Source organism: Hemibagrus wyckioides, linkage group LG02 (assembly GCF_019097595.1).
Source record: "Hemibagrus wyckioides isolate EC202008001 linkage group LG02, SWU_Hwy_1.0, whole genome shotgun sequence".
Lineage (NCBI taxonomy): Eukaryota > Metazoa > Chordata > Actinopteri > Siluriformes > Bagridae > Hemibagrus > Hemibagrus wyckioides.
Window position 1 is genome coordinate 14,810,711 of NC_080711.1, and position 15,337 is coordinate 14,826,047.

Consider the following 15,337-nt stretch of genomic DNA (forward strand, 5'->3'; position numbering starts at 1 on the left):
GATGTTTAGGACAGCCTGGCATAACTATTTAAGAAATCTTCTCTCTGGAATAATTTCAGCTTCTGGCAATTGTTAGCAAGGACTTCAGAGACAAAAATGTGTCAGATGACTATAGGGCTTTTCACACTACGCTTAGTCCTGTGTTCTCATCGTTCTAAACCCCGCTTTTAATCCCGAGTAGAGGAACGTTTCACACTCTCACAATTTAGAAGCGAGGTTAACACCAAGTTTTACCCAGGGTCATGAAATCTTGCTCTAAAGCATTGTGAGTAGTGCTTTTGCAGCATGTTATCCTCGCATTCTTGTGCCGAACATGTACAGTGTGAAACAATGCAGGAGTCTGTTTACATGGGGTTTATATCACACAGAAGAAATATTACTATTGCCATTGCATTAGTCAGCTTTTGGCAAGAAGGAATTAGTGCTAAGTCTATAATGAACTCAGAAACTATACTGACCTATTAGTTCTTCAAGAGCTATTGGTTGCTGTTGTAGAAAGGACATTATCAACAGTTATTTACTGTCCAGTGTCACCCAAATGAGGATGAGGTTCCCTTCTGAGCCTGGTTCCTCTCAATGTTTCTTCCTCATATCATCTCAGGGAGTTTTTAATTGCCACTGTTGCCTCAGGCTTGCTCATTAGGGATAAATAGTAACTTAACTTTAAACTTTATAAGTTTTTTCTATGTCTCTATACTTCTGTAAAGCTGCTTTGAGACAATGTCCATTGAATGTCCAAATAAATTGAATTGAATTGAAAATATTTCAAGTGTGTATAGCCTGTAGAATAGCTAAAAGGGTCAACATTTCCTTGAGTGGCCTAAATGCACCACCTTTGGCCTAATCTACCTTTTAATCTAAATATTTAATATTTAAGATTATATATATATATATATATATATATATATATATATATATATATATATATATATAATAAATATTTAAGATTTTTTTACATTTATTGTATTTATATTCATTGTACTCTGATATTTGGAGGCGTCTGCAATTTGTCAGCAGATTTTCCATTGATTCAGGCGAAGATGCGTCGTGTGACATCATCAAAACAGGCATTCAGCCAAAGCCCTCGTTGAGCCACAGGTATATAACATGAATACATCTATCATAGAAAGTCTCTTAACTTTTAGGAGTGCTAAAAGTGTTTGTAATTTTGCCAATTCAACAAATACAAACAAAAACCCCCACCACAAAAACACGGCAGCAAAATCAAGCATTTTAGCCAAAAAAAAAAAAAACAACTCAGAAATCCTGGAGAGACTAAAGTGTATTAGTAAAATAAAATTTTGGTATTATCATAACACTTCAATAATATTGAGGAGATGGATTACAGATCATAACCAGACAATAACAGAGTCATGAAAACCCGTGACTTAAACACTAATACACAGAATGTCAGTACACCGGACGTGTCATTACTATATACATATGTTATGTAGTGTGTGAAATGCAGTTTGGCATATAGGCTTTAATTCTCTCTGCATGTACTGAATTGGCTTTTGCAGCTGTGAGATTAATCCATGCAGAGCAGAAGGACATAATCACAACAAGATGCTTTTTTAGTATGTAGCTTAAAATAGAATTTTGCTACCATAGCCATTAATACGCAAATTGCCAACATCCAGCAGCTTCAAAATGAATAAAATATGCATTTTTAAAACTAACCTCCTAAAACTTCGCTCTGAAATATTCTGAAATATGAACACAGGTGCACACTCATTAAACTGAATCAAAATAGATAATCCTTCTGTCTTTTTTCTTACCTCCACATGCTTCTTTCAAGTCAGGTTGTTGTATGAAAGCTCTGCTGCAAACACAGTGATAAAATGCGCTTCCACCGTGGTGTCTCTAGGACATAGAGAAAGCAGCGGTAGATTCATGGTTTAGCTGACGATAAGTGAGACGTGCTGCAAGTATGAGCAGGAAGCCACAGGCCACCTCCAGCGTATAAGAGAGACAAGCTGAGGCCAGGGACCAGCCGAAGGACATGTGTATGTGGGCGAGCAACTCAGCGCTCAGCACCCTCCGCAACTCATCCAAAGCCTGCTGAGAGTAGCTGACGTAGATGCACACACCGGAGAGTGTAAAGAGGCCTGTGGAGAGAAAAGAGACTGCATGAACTATTTACTTTCAGTAATAGGGGAACCATGTTCGATAATTAAACACACGTCATTCACTGACAATGTGGCAGCATGGGCTAAAGTAGTGCTAAAGATTCCCATTGTCAATTTTTCAGATTTGATTTTCCTTCTACTTACTAATTACTGATAAAAACATTTACTTAGAAAATATTATAGTACAACAGGTTACATTATTTTGTATGTTGTATGCTTACAAGAAGCTTCACTCTAATAATAAGTCAACTGATATTGATCAGTATTGATATTTATATATATTTATATTGAAATAATTTATACTATATATATATGTTATAGTATGTGATATTATCCGAATAAAATAAGCATATTTGGTATAAATACATAAAGTGTATTAAGGCAGGCCTCTATCATGCCTGAAATTATATAAAATAGTTTATAAATAATATATTTTAATATATTAAATAGTGTCACAAAGGAAACAGGTACAGAGGCAGGCTGTTAGGACACGAGTGCAGGTGCAGGTGGGTTTCTTTTTTACTCTAAATCCAACAAAGGCAAAATTCCAGAGGTAAAGACGGGGTTCACAAAATAGGCTACGGTTCAAAACGTTTCCAAGACTAGTTAAAAAACAGGACGTGGTCAAACTATCAAAATATTAGGTATCAAAGACAGGCTTGGTTACCAGGAACTTAGGCTTAGTAAAGTCGCAGACTCGAGAGAACTGATCGTATACTTTGCAATAATAAAAACACACACACAACGGTTTAAATACTGTCATAAATCAAGAGAAAACCTGAATACAGGTGTGCTTAATCATGAAACATCAGGGAAACAAGCAATGACAAGACAGGGGCGGAGACAGGAAGTAAATCAAGACAAAAGCACATGGCTACATAAACAAAATAATGGACACATGGAACAAAAGCGGAGGTGGAACTGAGCGCTGTAGCACTGCGGACTGCTGTGCAGCTCGGCCCACAGCGCAAGAGGGAGATTCATGACAAACAGCACTGGTAGCTGGTATCAGGTGTTATTTTTAAAGTGATACTGATTTTTGTATCAATATGAAGCTCTGTATTCAAACTGGATTATGATTCAAATCACTCTGCATAAAGCCTGTGCTAAATAAACATACAGCAAAATGATTACATGCGTCTGAATTCCAACTCAGTTATATTCAGGAATTCTGCAATTTCAACTCAAATTCAAGCAAACATGCTCTCTTATTTCCATACCAGGTTTCTGATTCCCTTATTTCTAAAAAAAAAAATAAAATAAAATAAAAATTCTGTTTATAAAAAGAAACAAGGAGATGAAAGTCTTTCTATACTGTCATATTGCTCAGTCTTGCAGTATGCTAGCCAATTCACTTCAATTTTAAAACAAGACATTCTTATATTAACAATTCTTATTAAATAAATCTACAGATTTGTTCAAAACTTCATGAATATTATGTTATTATGCTGCAGACACTTGGTCTATTTTATTGCTAAAGAGAAGGAAGCAATAATGAGCCTAATAATAGCATGAGCAAAGGAACACATCTGCAGTACATGATGTGAGAGAGAGAGAGAGAGAGATGCAATGAGATTAATGTGTGAGTTCATGAACAGAAGATATTAATGAAAAAAATGTAAAATCTATCCATCTGACTCTCACTTTGGTAAAGTGGAGGTTTATGGAAATGCATGTCAGCATCAAGAAATTTCAAAATATACATATTCAATATCTGTCCTATCAGAGAAAGCTTTCCAAAAGACACAAAGTGTTCAATCATTCATAGATTGAACTGAACAGAAAAACACATTATAATCACAGTGAAATTACAGCATTGATTTGGGTCTCCTCGTGGTTCATGTGCTACTGATTACATGAGAGTGTGGAGTTCTGCACAGGCCAAATAATTAAGCACTTCTTGGTGCTGTGAGCTCCTCCATCGACCGAAAGTGACTGCAGAGCAGCGAGGTGAAAACAGATTCAGACAAAACAATCTTACGTTGCAATGCAGTATGTTCGTGAGGTAAAGTGGAGCTGGAGCGATATGGGTCTTGTTTTTTTCCGAGACCGAAACGAGATTGGAGGAAGAAAAAAACTGAAAGTGCACATGATGATGATGATGATGCTCAGTCTCATGCTGAGTAGAATATCCTTTAGAAAGTAGCTTCAGGTCAGAAAACAGATGGTAATGCTACTGCCGGTCATCTTATTACGTGCAGCCAATTTGTGACTAATTAAACACTCGATGTTCTGGATCTCAGGAGAGAGCGGTTTTAATGGAAGAAGTGTAAAAGGCAGCCTGCTATAGTTACAACTTCCTCCCAACAATTTCACAGAAGAATTACAAACATTTACAAGTTTATGAAAAACCGTAGCTAGTGTTAATATAAAGAGAGACCTACAAATAATGTGGGTTTCATTGGGAGGAAAAAACAACACTCTCGGCAACAATCCCGGCAGCTAGATTAGTTAGGAATTGAGCTCATAATTAGATGGCTGGTTAATAGTAAAATATGTATTAAACTAAGAGTGACTGAATGAATCTGAATGTAATAAGATACAATTAGTCTCAGCTTTTACTCATTCATCAGCTGTCAAACTACAGCAAACTTGTCTTGCACATTACTTGTTCTTCATCTAATTCTCCATATTTATTCCTAAATCTCTGTATTTAGTATTTTTCTGATATATTTTCTTATATTGTTATATTCCGCTATATTTTGTAATATTCTATATTTTGTTATTTGATATATTTGTTTTGTTATATTTTTGTACCCTAATTTGGGTATTTTAGTATTTTTTTCTATTACCTGTGTTTGTGGATACTGCTGGAAACTGTGAATTTCCCTTTGGGATGAATAAAGTATCTATCTATCTCTCTATCTATCTAAACTACATTATTTAGCTGATTTATTTTAAAGAAATCACATTGATTGTGTGGTAATCTGGGACTTTTGATTTTTCTGTAGCTGAATTCGGACAAAAATCTGGCCAAAACAGGGTTGTTTTTTGCTTATAGCTATCAAGGACAAAAGTTGAACAGAGGACACAACACAAAAATCTCCAGATTGTCGCAAAACAGTTGCACATACGATGACACACCAACACAACAAAAGCTTAACAGAGTGCTAATGGTGAGTAAGATGAATGTGTGAGCGATCAGTGGGACATGTGACATGGTCTTAATAATGGGCTGGGGCTGATGGGAAATGTAGGTCATTTTGGCATAACCATGTGCAGAACAGCACATTCAGACACCTCAGTATTAAGAAAGCATAACATTTTCAACTCTTGTTTAGGCTTGTCTAACTTTCTGCAAAAAATCAGGCAAGGTTAAGAGCTTGCTGAACAAGACTGCAAAAAAATGACATTTTAGCAAGTGAAAATATCCTGAATAGAGTCACATTTATCATGCATGTTCTACTAGTACTAGTTGTGCTTCTTCACATTTTTACTAATATCACAATACAATAGAAAGCAAAATTATCTCCAAATAGAATAAGAAAATGTGTAAATGAATAAAATGTTATTCTGGCATCCACAGAAATCATTATTTTTTATAGATGCTCATATTCCTTGTAATGTTTCTACTTAAATGTGTCAGTAGCTTGTTCCTTAAGATGCTCTGAAGATGTATCCTCTGGGAAATTTTGTTTACTAGCTAAATGCAAATACCAAAGAAAGGTTTTTGCCAGTTTAGACCTCTGGCGGTTATTTTCTTTTTAAAATAATATCTCTTCCTGGTCCCTTGATACACCCTGTTTGTACAGGATTCATCTGCATGGACCTCATAATGAACACTGCACAATAATGTTTTATCAAATTAAGAACACCAGAGCATTTTTCTGCTGACTCTAAACAAAACCAAACCAAACCAAAAAATACAAGAAATTCTGTGACCATTTAGATGTATATTTCATGACATGTAAATACAGCCTTTTTAATCAGCACATTGTGGTGAAAAGCCAAATTAACAAAACAATTAGTAGACAATTAGCTGGCAAATAGATTCTTCTGGATTCTTTGACAAAACCCCACTCTTAAAAATCCAGTCCATTTTTTTCATGCTTGAATGAAGCTCAGACAAAGCCACAAATGCTCAACAACCGGTGACAGAAAAAAACCCAAACCACTATAATCAAAGTAATAAGCTCTGTGAGATGGAAAGGAGGTTAGAAAAAAGTTCCAGAAATCTGCAGGTGTTTGACAATGAGGTTTAAATGGTGTAAGAAATCAGAAATCTGTGTGTGCACTCTGCTGTAATCAAGGTAGAAGTGTAACACAAATATCTGTAATAAAATGTGGTTGTGGCCTTCTCAGCAGTCCACCACCTTAACCACTAAGCCACCACATCCCAGAGGTAGAAACGTTGGCACTCAAAACACTCAAATGTGCCATTTCTCCAAGTAGCAGCCCTTGGTATCAATAATACGAAAATAGAAAGTCTCCGAAACGAGTGCGGTCGTTTATTTTGACACGTCTTCGGTACCAAGCATCAAACACCAACAAGCACCGTGAAACTAAAAATCAGAAAATATAAACACAAAATGTAGATATTTGACATACAAACATTTTAAACATAAAGTCCTTAAAGTCTGACAGTATAATATTTAAGTTTGTATTATGTATTAGCTACCTTAAATGACTTCAAGTAACCAAAACACATGTATACAGAAAACCAAAATATTAAATGCAGCCCAAATTAGCTTATGTAGCATAATGTCACAGGATAACACTATTCACACCTTCAACCCCATATACACTAACACACTCCTATCTATCTATCTATCTATCTATCTATCTATCTATCTATCTATCTATCTATCTATCTATCTATCTATCTATCTATCTATCTATCTATCTATCTATCTATCTATCTATCTATCTATCTATCTATCTATCTATCATTCTCCTGGGGAGCATGGTGGCTTAGTGGTTAGCATGTTTGCCTCACACCTCCAAGGTGTGGGGCTTGATTCCTGCTTCTACCATGGGTGCACTCAGAGTTCAATTTTCTCCTGCACTCCAAAGACATGTGTTGCAGGCTTATTGGTATTTCTAAATCCATAGTGTGTACCTTGTGCCCTGAGTCCCCTGGGGATAGACTCCAGATTACACTGTGACACTGTGTAGGAAAAGGGGTAACAAAAAATGGCTGGATGAATGGAATACTACCTTGTTGTGGGTGTGCAATGTTTCTGAAAAACAGAAATCTACTCATAAATATTTATCCCAGCATTCTGTTTATCTAAACTGTACTTTGTACAAATTTGCTTCATCTTAATCAGTGTGTTCAGATGCTTTTAAGGTGAAACCCCTGCTGAACTCGTTCGCTGGTTTATTTAATCAGGCCAATCAGGTGTATTATACAGTAAAGCATGATAAAATACGACACACCATTATATCAAAATGTATAATGCAATGTAATTGCCTGTCTTATTTCACTCTGAATTATGCTTAGACTGTACATTAACCTTTTGGATTGTTGATGCGTGACTGAGATAATGGAGATAAGCTAAATGTTGCCTTTTTTTAGCCCAATAGACAAAGGAATGTATCAAACTGATAGAATTACAGAATTAATAGAATATAAATCAAAAGGTGAGGTTTATACAGAGGCTTATGTGGTAGGTACTGTATTGTGCTGCAAATGAATTACTGGTAAGACTTTATAATAACAGTTGATGAATAATCATGCACTGATAGCTGGATTAATACTGATTTAATTATGAACTAATGGTGAGTTTAGGCATGTACTAATCACAAACTAATGGGCTAACTATGACGTGAGTCTTGATGACCTTAAATACATCTTAGTACATGTAGGTTAGTTAATGAGTTAATTGATTCCTCAGCATCATGCACTGCTGACTGGCAGATGGGGTGTGAGTTATTAAATTATTAAAGCTATACAGCCATTAAGAACATCAAGTACACAAATGCCATCATGCTCCAAGCTGCATCAGGCTGTAATTGTTGTTACAAACCTTACTCTTAACTAACTCTCCAGACGACAGACTCCTAGGTTCTACCATCAACTGCTTATATACAGAAACACCTAAAAAGCATAAGTGCGTATAATAGATCAACCCATTATCAAACACTATCTGCTGAAAAGTATTACACACTGAGATCATATTCAGAATAGCAAACAAAAAAGGCAACACATAACTAAATCAAAACATCCTCTGTAGGACAGAATATGACTGAGAACAAACATTCTGAGAGGTACTGACCCCAAACATGAGCAAAAGCACAAAAGAGAAATAGGTGACTGTTCATAACAATTTAAAACTGGGAGACGTGACTGACGTGGAAGCAGTGAAGCAGTGAAAATAAACAAGACACTAAAACACAGAAAATAATCTTATCCTTGTGGTTAAAGGAGCAAAGCCCCATGTCTGAGTCGCAAGATCATGTAGTACTATCACTATTTGAAGAGAAATGGATGAAGAACTAGCTGAGCTGAAATGTTGGTGTTTATTATTAGTGAGTCATTCTATATTTGATAAAGAGGATCAGTGTAAATAATGAAACCAGTGCCATACAACGTTGTGTATATTTGTAAGCAGCTGTTTATGGCAAATGATATAAACAATATGATTCTTTCTTACAGTGCATGTATGATTCAGTTCTCTACCTCTCTGTGTTAATTAATACATTAAATAACAAACTTGTACTAACGTTCTTGAGGATGAATTCATAAGGTTAGCACTTCATTCGTTTGTGATTAGTACACGCCTTAACTCATCATTAGTTCATATTTAAGTAAGTGTTAATTCAGGCATTAGTTCATGATTATTCATGTATTGTTACTGTAAAGTGTTCTTAATTCATTTTAGCAGTGAAGACCTCATTTTGTTGCTTTCTGACTGGTTTGAATTCAAGCCTTATATTTTTAGATACGCTGTCTAAATCTATACATTATATGCCCTTAGCTGGAGAACCTCACGGGTAAACCCGGGGTTTACTTACTGCAGATGAGGAAGTACACAGCCACACCAGTGAGGAGTGTATAACTGCGGGCTAGAGATCCCACCAGGCCGAAGATGCCCCCGAAAATCAGCAGCACCAGGCTGAGAGGCAGCAAGATGACAATGATCTTGTGCAGGTCTATAGAGAAATGGTTATTAGAAATGGTTATTTTGTAATAAAAACAATTTCAATTCAATTCAGTTTTATTCATGTGCAAATTATTTGTTTGATTATTCTTCTGTTTTGTGTATAGTCACAAAGTCACTTCATAGAAAAATATACATTTTGTATATAAACGATATGTTTATCATTTAAATGTATCCCTAAATAATGAATAAATCTCAAATTTCTCAAAAACATTTTAACAGCTACAAAAGTAGAAACAATGGAAAGAAAAGGAAATGGAACAGCATACCAAATAATTAATGTCTAATTCACTGATTTTTATAAAGTATTTATTACAGTAGAATAATTGAGTGAGTTAGTATAATAATGCTAACATCCATGTGGAAGCTGGAATAACTTCCTTAGCTACTATTCAAGAAAGTGTGTAATTTCCACAGTAGGCCAATAAGAGAAGATTACAATTTTTGTCTCTTTGAACCACCTATAATCAAGTCGTGAGAGCAGCTAGAGCATAGCTAGGTAGACAATACCTAGACTCTGTATTCATTCAACTCCATTTCCCACATTAAAGGTAATGTGTCTTCCTCAGACTCACTTAAGAGGTGTTTTTCCTGCTCACTGAACTCTGAAGTATCTGTGTAGAAGGAGATGTCATGAAAACTGCCATTTGTTCCTGTGGGTAACAGTAAAACAGAAATTAGATGGACTAACACATTTCTGTGAGGTTTGCATGTAGAACTCATATGTTTGCATGTAGATACCTCAAATCACAATCACAATTATAATAGCTACTGTTCATCTCGCCAGACTAATACAAGTTCACACATAGCTCGTCCTATAGAAACTGTGTCTGTTCCCCGATTAGTGAGATTAAAGGATAAATTCGTTAATAACTCTCGAAATAATCTAATCACAATTAAACCTAACAGGCCAAATAGGTAAAGAAAAACAATTCCTTAGGTTTGGGCTTCTCAGCATTAGATCCCTTGCACCGAAAGCACTTTTCATTAATGAAATGATCTCAGATTATAGTTTCGACGCACTCTGTCTTACTGAAACCTGGCTTAGACCAAATGAATACATTGGCCTAAATGAGTCTACTCCGTCAGGATATTCATATAAGCATGAGCCCCATCAGACAGGTCGTGGAAGTGGTGCTGCAACCATCTATAATAATTCTCTTACCGTTACTCAGAAAACAGGACCCAGGTTTAACTCATTTGAAGTGCTTGTCCTTAATGTTGCACTCTCAGACATACATAAAAAATCCCTACTATATCTTGCTCTGGCAACCGTGTACAGACCCCCCGGGGCCCTACGGTGTTTTTCTTAATGAGTTTTCACATTTACTCTCAGATCTTTTGATCAGTTTTGACAAAGTGTTAATCGTAGGAGACTTTAACATTCATGTAGACGATGCTAACGATGCATTAGGACTCGCATTTATAGATTTACTAAATTCCTTTGGGGTTAAACAAAACATTAATAGACCAACTCATCGTTTTAATCATACACTAGACTTAGTTATATCGTATGGGACTGATGTTTCTGATATAACCGTTCTACCTCAAAGCGATGACATCACAGACCATCTTAGTGTACCTTAGTGACCTCTTAGTGTACACTCTACCTGTAGAACATATTAGACACGTCTCTCCACGTTATCAACTTGGTAGAACTATAACTCCAACCACTATAGACAGATTTACAAACAATCTGCCAGATCTGTCTCAACTTCTTACTAGACCCCTAAATGCAGATGATCTAGATGAAGTAACCAACAGCATAGGCAATATTTTTACCAGCACACTAAACACTGTTGCCCCCATCCGACTAAAAAAGGTCAGAGATAAAACACCTGCAGCATGGTACGATAGTCATACTCGTGCCCTCAAGAGAGCAAACCGTAAGCTCAAGCGAAAATGGAGAAAAATCAAATTAGAAGTTTTTAGAATTGCGTATAAAGACAGTTTGTCCAACTATAGACATTCTCTAAAAGCTGGTAGAGCTGAGCATCTGAGCAATCTGATAGAAATTAACCAGAACAATCCCAGATTCTTATTTAGTACAGTGGCTAAACTAACAAAACATCACATTTCTGGAGAAAGTATTTCAGCACAGTTTAGTAGTGAGGACTTTATGCATTTCTTCACTAAAAAAATTGATAGTATTAGGAACAAAATATTGGATGTTCAACCTATGACGGCATCCGGTGATCCAGACCAGCCTATAGCTTAAAGCTACAATGCCTTACCAGTATAGGGCAGGAAGAGCTATTTAAACTTATCACCACGGCTAAATCAACGTGTTTGTTAGATCCAATTCCAACCAGATTGCTGAAAGAAGTGATACATGCAGCTGGAGAGCCTCTTCTCAATATTATTAACTCCTCGTTATATCTAAGTCATGTCCCAAAATCTCTCAAGTTAGCAGTTATTAAGCCTCTTCTTAAGAAACCAAAACTAGACCCTGAAGAAATATCAAATTACAGACCGATTTCAAATCTTCCATTTATATCAAAAATATTAGAAAAGGTGGTGTCAGGTCAATTATGCTCCTTCCTACAGGAAAACAATATCCTTGAAGAATTTCAGTCAGGTTTTAGGCCCCATCATAGTACAGAAACTGCACTAGTTAAAATCACAAATGACTTGCTTTTAGCTTCGGACCAAGGCTGCATCTCGATTTTAGTCCTGCTTGATCTTAGTGCTGCATTCGACACTGTAGATCATAACATTGTCGTAGATCGCTTACAAAATCACATAGGTATGCAGGGACAGGTATTAAAATGGTTTAGATCCTACCTGTCTGATCGATACCACATTGTAGATTTAAATGGAGAACTGTCCAGTGTAGTGCCAGTGAAATACGGGGTCCCACAAGGGTCAGTTTTAGGACCTCTGCTTTTCTCAGTATACATGCTTCCATTGGGTAACATCATTAGAAGGCATGGGATTAGTTTCCATTGTTATGCCGATGATACCCAGTTATATATTTCATCAAAACATCGAAATATCTAATTTGTCTAGACTAACTGAGTGTGTTAAAGATTGGATGACCAATAATTTTCTATTACCAAATTCTGATAAGACAGAGATATTACTTATTGGCCCAAAAACCAGCACACAGAAGCTCTCGCAATTCAGCTTGCATCTAGAAGGATGTACTGTTACTACTAGCTCAACAGTGAAAGACCTGGGTGTAATATTAGACAGCAACTCATATTTCCAATATTACAAAAACAGCCTTCTTCCATCTTAGAAATATGCAGAATGATGCAGAAAAGCTAGTTCATGCGTTCATGACCTCCAGACTGGACTATTGTAATGCATTACTGCATCCTGCATCGGTTGTCCTGCATCTTCAATATACATGCTACAGTTAGTCCAGAATGCAGCCGCCAGTGTTCTTACTAGGTCAAGAAAATTTGATCATATACATCCAGTCTTCTAACACGTTACAATCCACCACGCTCTTTAAGATCGCAAAATTCCGGACTTCTAGTAATTCCCAGAATATCAAAGTCCACAAAAGGGGGTGGAGTGTTTGGGGCTCAGACACAGTCTCCCAGTTTAAATGTAGACTAAAGACTTATCTCTTTAGCCAGGCATACATTTAATACATCCCATAACCTTGTGCTCCAGTATCTACATCTGAATAAATCATCATCTAGTACTGCTAATATTATGAACAGCAGCTACGCTAATGCTGTTCCATTGTTTCCCTTCTTCTACCCATCCCGAGGCATACAGAGACTGTGCCGGCTCCAGTGGCATCCGGAGATGGACCAGCTCCAGCCGGGTTCTGCTTGTGAGGATTGGGGTATTCAAAGCAGAGCTGTGGACAACAGCCTCCTTATTGATTTACATAACATTCTACACATGCTGTATCTGCATCACACAACTGTCACCCAAATGAGGATGGGTTCCCTTTTGAGTCTGGTTTCTCTCAAGGTTTCTTCCTCTTACCATCTAAGGGAGTTTTTTCTTGACACAGGCACCTCAGTCACCTCAGGCTTGCTCACTTGGGATAACATCTAGGACTGTTTGTCTGTTTATAAGTTTGTTGTTTTCTTATGCTGTTTCTCATGTAAAGCTGCTTTGAGACAATGTTCTTTGTTAAAAGAGCTATACAAAAAATAAATTGAATTGAACTGAATATCGACAGCATGCCTACATAGACACATACCCGTGCCTGAATTCAATGCAACTTACAATGTAGTTTGTGTGTATATAATTGACTATAATGCGATCAAATTGTGAAACGAGGCTGTCAGTCTACCAGATAATATGCACGGATATACACCGATCAGGCATAACATTATGACCACCTGCCTAATATTGTGTTGGTCCTCCTTTTGCTGCCAAAACAGCCCTGGCCCATCGAGGCATAGACTCCTCTAGATCCCTGAAGGTGTGCTGTGGTATCTGGCAGATCCTTTAAGTCCTGAAAGACTTTACAGGACTTAAAGGACACTTTTGATAGATACTGACCAGTGCAGACCGGGAACAGCCCACAAGAGCTGCAGTTTTGGAGATGCTCTGATCCAGTCGTCTAGCCATCACAATTTGTCCCTTGTCAAACTGGCTCAAATCCTTACGCTTGCCCATTTTTCCTGCTTCTAACACATCAACTGTGAGGACAAAATGTTCACTTGCTGCCTAATATATCCCACCCACTAACAGGTGCCATGATGAGGAGATAATCAGAGTTCTTCTCTTCACCTGTCAGTGCTCATAATGTTTTGCCTGAGCGGTGTATTATATTCATTACACTGAACAAATACCTGAAGATTCCCATGTTTTGTGTGTGAATGAAAATGATCTACAACATCTCTGTTACAGCACTTAATGTGGTCTTAGTCATTTTCATAATTTTGAACATTTGAGATGAACTTATGAAATGAAAATGAATTTATTGCCCGCAAATGTCAGATGTTAGATATGTAAGGGATGCATTTTGTCTAGTTTCAGAAATGACATGTGCACTCTGTCTCAGGGCAGAGGACCATAGAAAGCCCAACATCAAACTAATGGGTGCTTTTCTTTTTTTTTTTTTTTCTGCCGTCATAAAATACAGTTACACAACCCAAACCTGGACGCAGTACAATGTATTGTAGAAAAAATATGGGTGGTCAATTTTTTTTTTCCAGGTCACAATTGAGAAGCACACATTTTATAGAAGAATCACAATAAGTGCCTTTTTTTTTTTTAACAGCATATAAAGATGCCAAGTCTATTAATGCAACATTCACATACACTCTCAGAAATACATCTACCAAATCAAACGCTGACCTTCTTGCCAAAGGGGACGGGGTTTACACCTTTTATTTGGAAAGCTATAAATGGTGTACCTTTAATGGGATTTTATAATGAGTAAAGCTTTAAAGCAGCACCATTTGTCGTTAAGGTATAATTGTGTAGCTTAAGTTAGTTCAAAAGAGCTATCTATTCGTTTCTTCATTTAAAAGAATGCACATCCTTGGACATATATAAAGTTTTAAACTACATTATTGCATAAATTGTACATCTAAATTATTAACAGCATTGTGTCTCGTTGTAGCTTAAGGTATTTGCTGCAATCAGGGAATAAATTACAGGTTTATTTAAACCCATTGATCACAGTGACACAAACAGACATTTAACACAAATCACAGCAAAACCAGACGGAGGATAACAAACAAACAAACAAACAAACAAACCAAAACCGTTAACGCATAAACCGATGCGCTGAGAAGGAAAGTTGTAAGCAGGTGGTTACAGATCAGCACACACACACACACACACACCTTCGTAGATCCTCCACAAGCCCGAGTGTGAACTCGTAAAGTGCCAGCTGGAGTTGATGACTTGATCCGCGTCTATGATGTACCAGTATTCAGTGCCCACAGCCACAGCAAGCAGGGTAAAACTGAGCAGTCCCAATAAACCAGCCGAGATCACCACCACGCCGAAGCTCATCATAGCCACGAGCTTCAGTACCGCCTTCACTTCTTGATGCTTCTGTGCACGCGCGCGCGGGTGTGTGTGTGTGTGTGTGTCCGCGCGCGCGCAAGAGTGAGATCCTCCTCTCAGGCACACGCGCTGATTAAACGCATCAATTAAAGCGCAGGATCTTTGATAGCT

The 15,337-nt window shown here is 37.1% G+C and overlaps 1 protein-coding gene across 1 annotated transcript; it reads right to left on the reverse strand.

The window, feature by feature from the left end:
• Positions 1 to 987: 987 nt before the first annotated feature.
• On the reverse strand, positions 988 to 15,269 carry LOC131342828 (transmembrane protein 235). The gene is made up of 4 exons (XM_058374081.1): positions 15,001 to 15,269; positions 9,808 to 9,885; positions 9,087 to 9,224; positions 988 to 2,108 (listed from the first exon to the last, which is right to left on the reverse strand). The coding sequence occupies exons 1-4, from the start codon at positions 15,173 to 15,175 to the stop codon at positions 1,864 to 1,866; spliced, it is 636 nt and encodes a 211-aa protein (XP_058230064.1). The 5' UTR covers positions 15,176 to 15,269; the 3' UTR covers positions 988 to 1,863.
• Between the last annotated feature and the right edge of the window lie 68 nt (positions 15,270 to 15,337).

Excerpts from the sequence above, each read along its gene's own strand:
- LOC131342828 (XM_058374081.1), bottom strand. The coding sequence starts at position 15,175 with ATGATGAGCTTCGGCGTGGTGGTGATCTCGGCTGGTTTATTGGGACTG. Across the intron at positions 9,886-15,000 it reads CTTGTGGAGGATCTACGAAG|GAACAAATGGCAGTTTTCAT; the intron begins GTGTGTGTGTGT and ends TGTTACCCACAG. Across the intron at positions 9,225-9,807 it reads GCAGGAAAAACACCTCTTAA|ACCTGCACAAGATCATTGTC; the intron begins GTGAGTCTGAGG and ends ATTTCTCTATAG.